Source organism: Chrysochloris asiatica, unplaced genomic scaffold (assembly GCF_000296735.1).
Source record: "Chrysochloris asiatica unplaced genomic scaffold, ChrAsi1.0 scaffold00038, whole genome shotgun sequence".
Classification (NCBI taxonomy): Eukaryota; Metazoa; Chordata; class Mammalia; order Afrosoricida; family Chrysochloridae; genus Chrysochloris; species Chrysochloris asiatica.
The window spans coordinates 3,646,493-3,648,292 of NW_006408556.1; the positions used below are offsets into that span (position 1 = coordinate 3,646,493).

The 1,800-nt window shown below is 44.9% G+C and overlaps 1 protein-coding gene across 1 annotated transcript in view; it reads right to left on the minus strand.

The window, feature by feature from the left end:
* Window positions 1-1,102: 1,102 nt before the first annotated feature.
* TCP11 (t-complex 11, testis-specific) overlaps window positions 1,103-1,800 on the minus strand; it is a 22,951-nt gene continuing 22,253 nt past the window's right edge. Inside the window, 2 exon segments of the mRNA XM_006878247.1 lie at window positions 1,103-1,188; window positions 1,296-1,474. Of these exon segments, the coding sequence (XP_006878309.1) occupies window positions 1,103-1,188; window positions 1,296-1,474 (265 nt within the window).

The window sequence follows — 1,800 nt, forward strand, 5'->3', positions numbered from 1 at the left end:
GTTCAAAACTACCAGCTGTTCCACAGGAGAAAGATGAGGCTTTCTGCTCCCGTAAAGATTTACAGCCTCAGAAACCCTATACAGGGTTGCTATGAGTCTGAACCGACTCCATGGCACATAACAACAACAACAATCCAGATTTAGCTAATGCATACATGAATGGTAGCCAAGGGCAGGAGGAGGGGAGGATAGAGAGATTGCTTAATAGGTGCAGGGCTTCCTTTTGAAGTAATAAAAATGTTCTGGGAATAGTGATGATGGTTTGTACATCTGCGTCCTAAATGTCATTAATGGCAACATTTATGTTAGTGTATTTTATCATAATTTAAAAAATGTAAACATAATTTTACAAATTATTTCAAGCCAGTAGGATCGAATGGAGCTATCTTTCTTTCCTTGTTTAGGGTTAAAATTCCTGTCTCCTCCACATGGAGGCACAATGCAATCAACTAAAAATTTCTAAGGTATTAATCATTAGTATTTTAATTATGATGTACAAAGCTAGCCCTCTTCAGCACACATTTGCCTCTAAAGTAATCAGGCTTCCAAAATGTGGACTTTTTTTTTTTAATTCAAATTAACAGTTGCAAATCAAACAGAGACTCCGACTAGGCAGGCCTCTTTGCTTATTTATTAAACATACCACTTGCTCTGGGCTTCCCATCCTGATGCTGTCTAATGACAAAATTAAACACTTTTAATGATCTAGGCCCCGGGTCCTTTCTGGTCATATTAAATGTCACACTCTATTGACCTAGCTGTGTTGCCCATGTAGGATCTACCCCTCTGGATGTACCCCTTAAAGGAAATCAATTCTGAGGAAACTCTGGCCTCATTGAACTCAAATCCTCCTTCTAGTCCTCCTGAATTAAGTGAAAACATTGGGGTTTTTTCAGCCGGCTTTGAGAGCACATGAGTTTCCACTTTCCCCTGTTCATTCAAAAATGACCAAGTCTAAATTGAACATTGCCTCCCTTCAGCCATACTGGATTTGTCAGCTTCGTTCAGCTGAAAAGGCTGGATTGGAGCTCTGCCACATTACGAGACAAAGTCAGGTCCTTCTTAGAACATCTCCATTTGTGATGCCAATGAGCGCTCACAGCTACCACTGCCAATTGGCATCCTGGACTGGCAGTGGGAAGAAGAGTGGAGACTGCCCCACCTCACGCCCACAGGGTGTTCTGAGAGCTGAGGGAATAGGAGACTCACTCAGGTAGAGAACAGGACCCAGGAAAAACTTGCTCCAAGTTAGTCCCTGAATTAACTATCCAAACCAGACCTCTTCCCACCCTCACCTCCACAGGCATGCTCACCAATGACGCTGCGGACACAGTTCTCCTTCTTGGCAATGTTCTGGAGCTGGCCTGTCAGAGACGTGTTGTCGTTGCCCAGAGCAGCAAGGCCCATGTTTTCAAGGCTTTCCTGGATTTCTTGAGATACCTGTTCACTCACAGTCAGCATAGCTTCCTCAGGCCTAGAGTGTGATTGACAGGAAGCTGGCACCCACCATGAAGCCCTGGCACATCAAAAGCTAGGGCTCCTCCCGCCATCTTGGGTGAGACCAAGCAGAGGAAGGATAGGAGCGGCCACAGACTCCTGGCAGAACCGCTGAGATAAAGGTGTGGACATTCTTTTCTTTTGGTAGCTGTTCATTGGTCCCTTGTTGTCTACGCACCTTCATTCTGGTGACTATAGGAGTGCCTGAGCCAGTGGACACCCCAGCCCCACCCGGAGCGTTCTACTACGCATGCGCACAGATCTCCTCGAAATTTAAAGAGACAGTTTCCAATTAAAACCAAA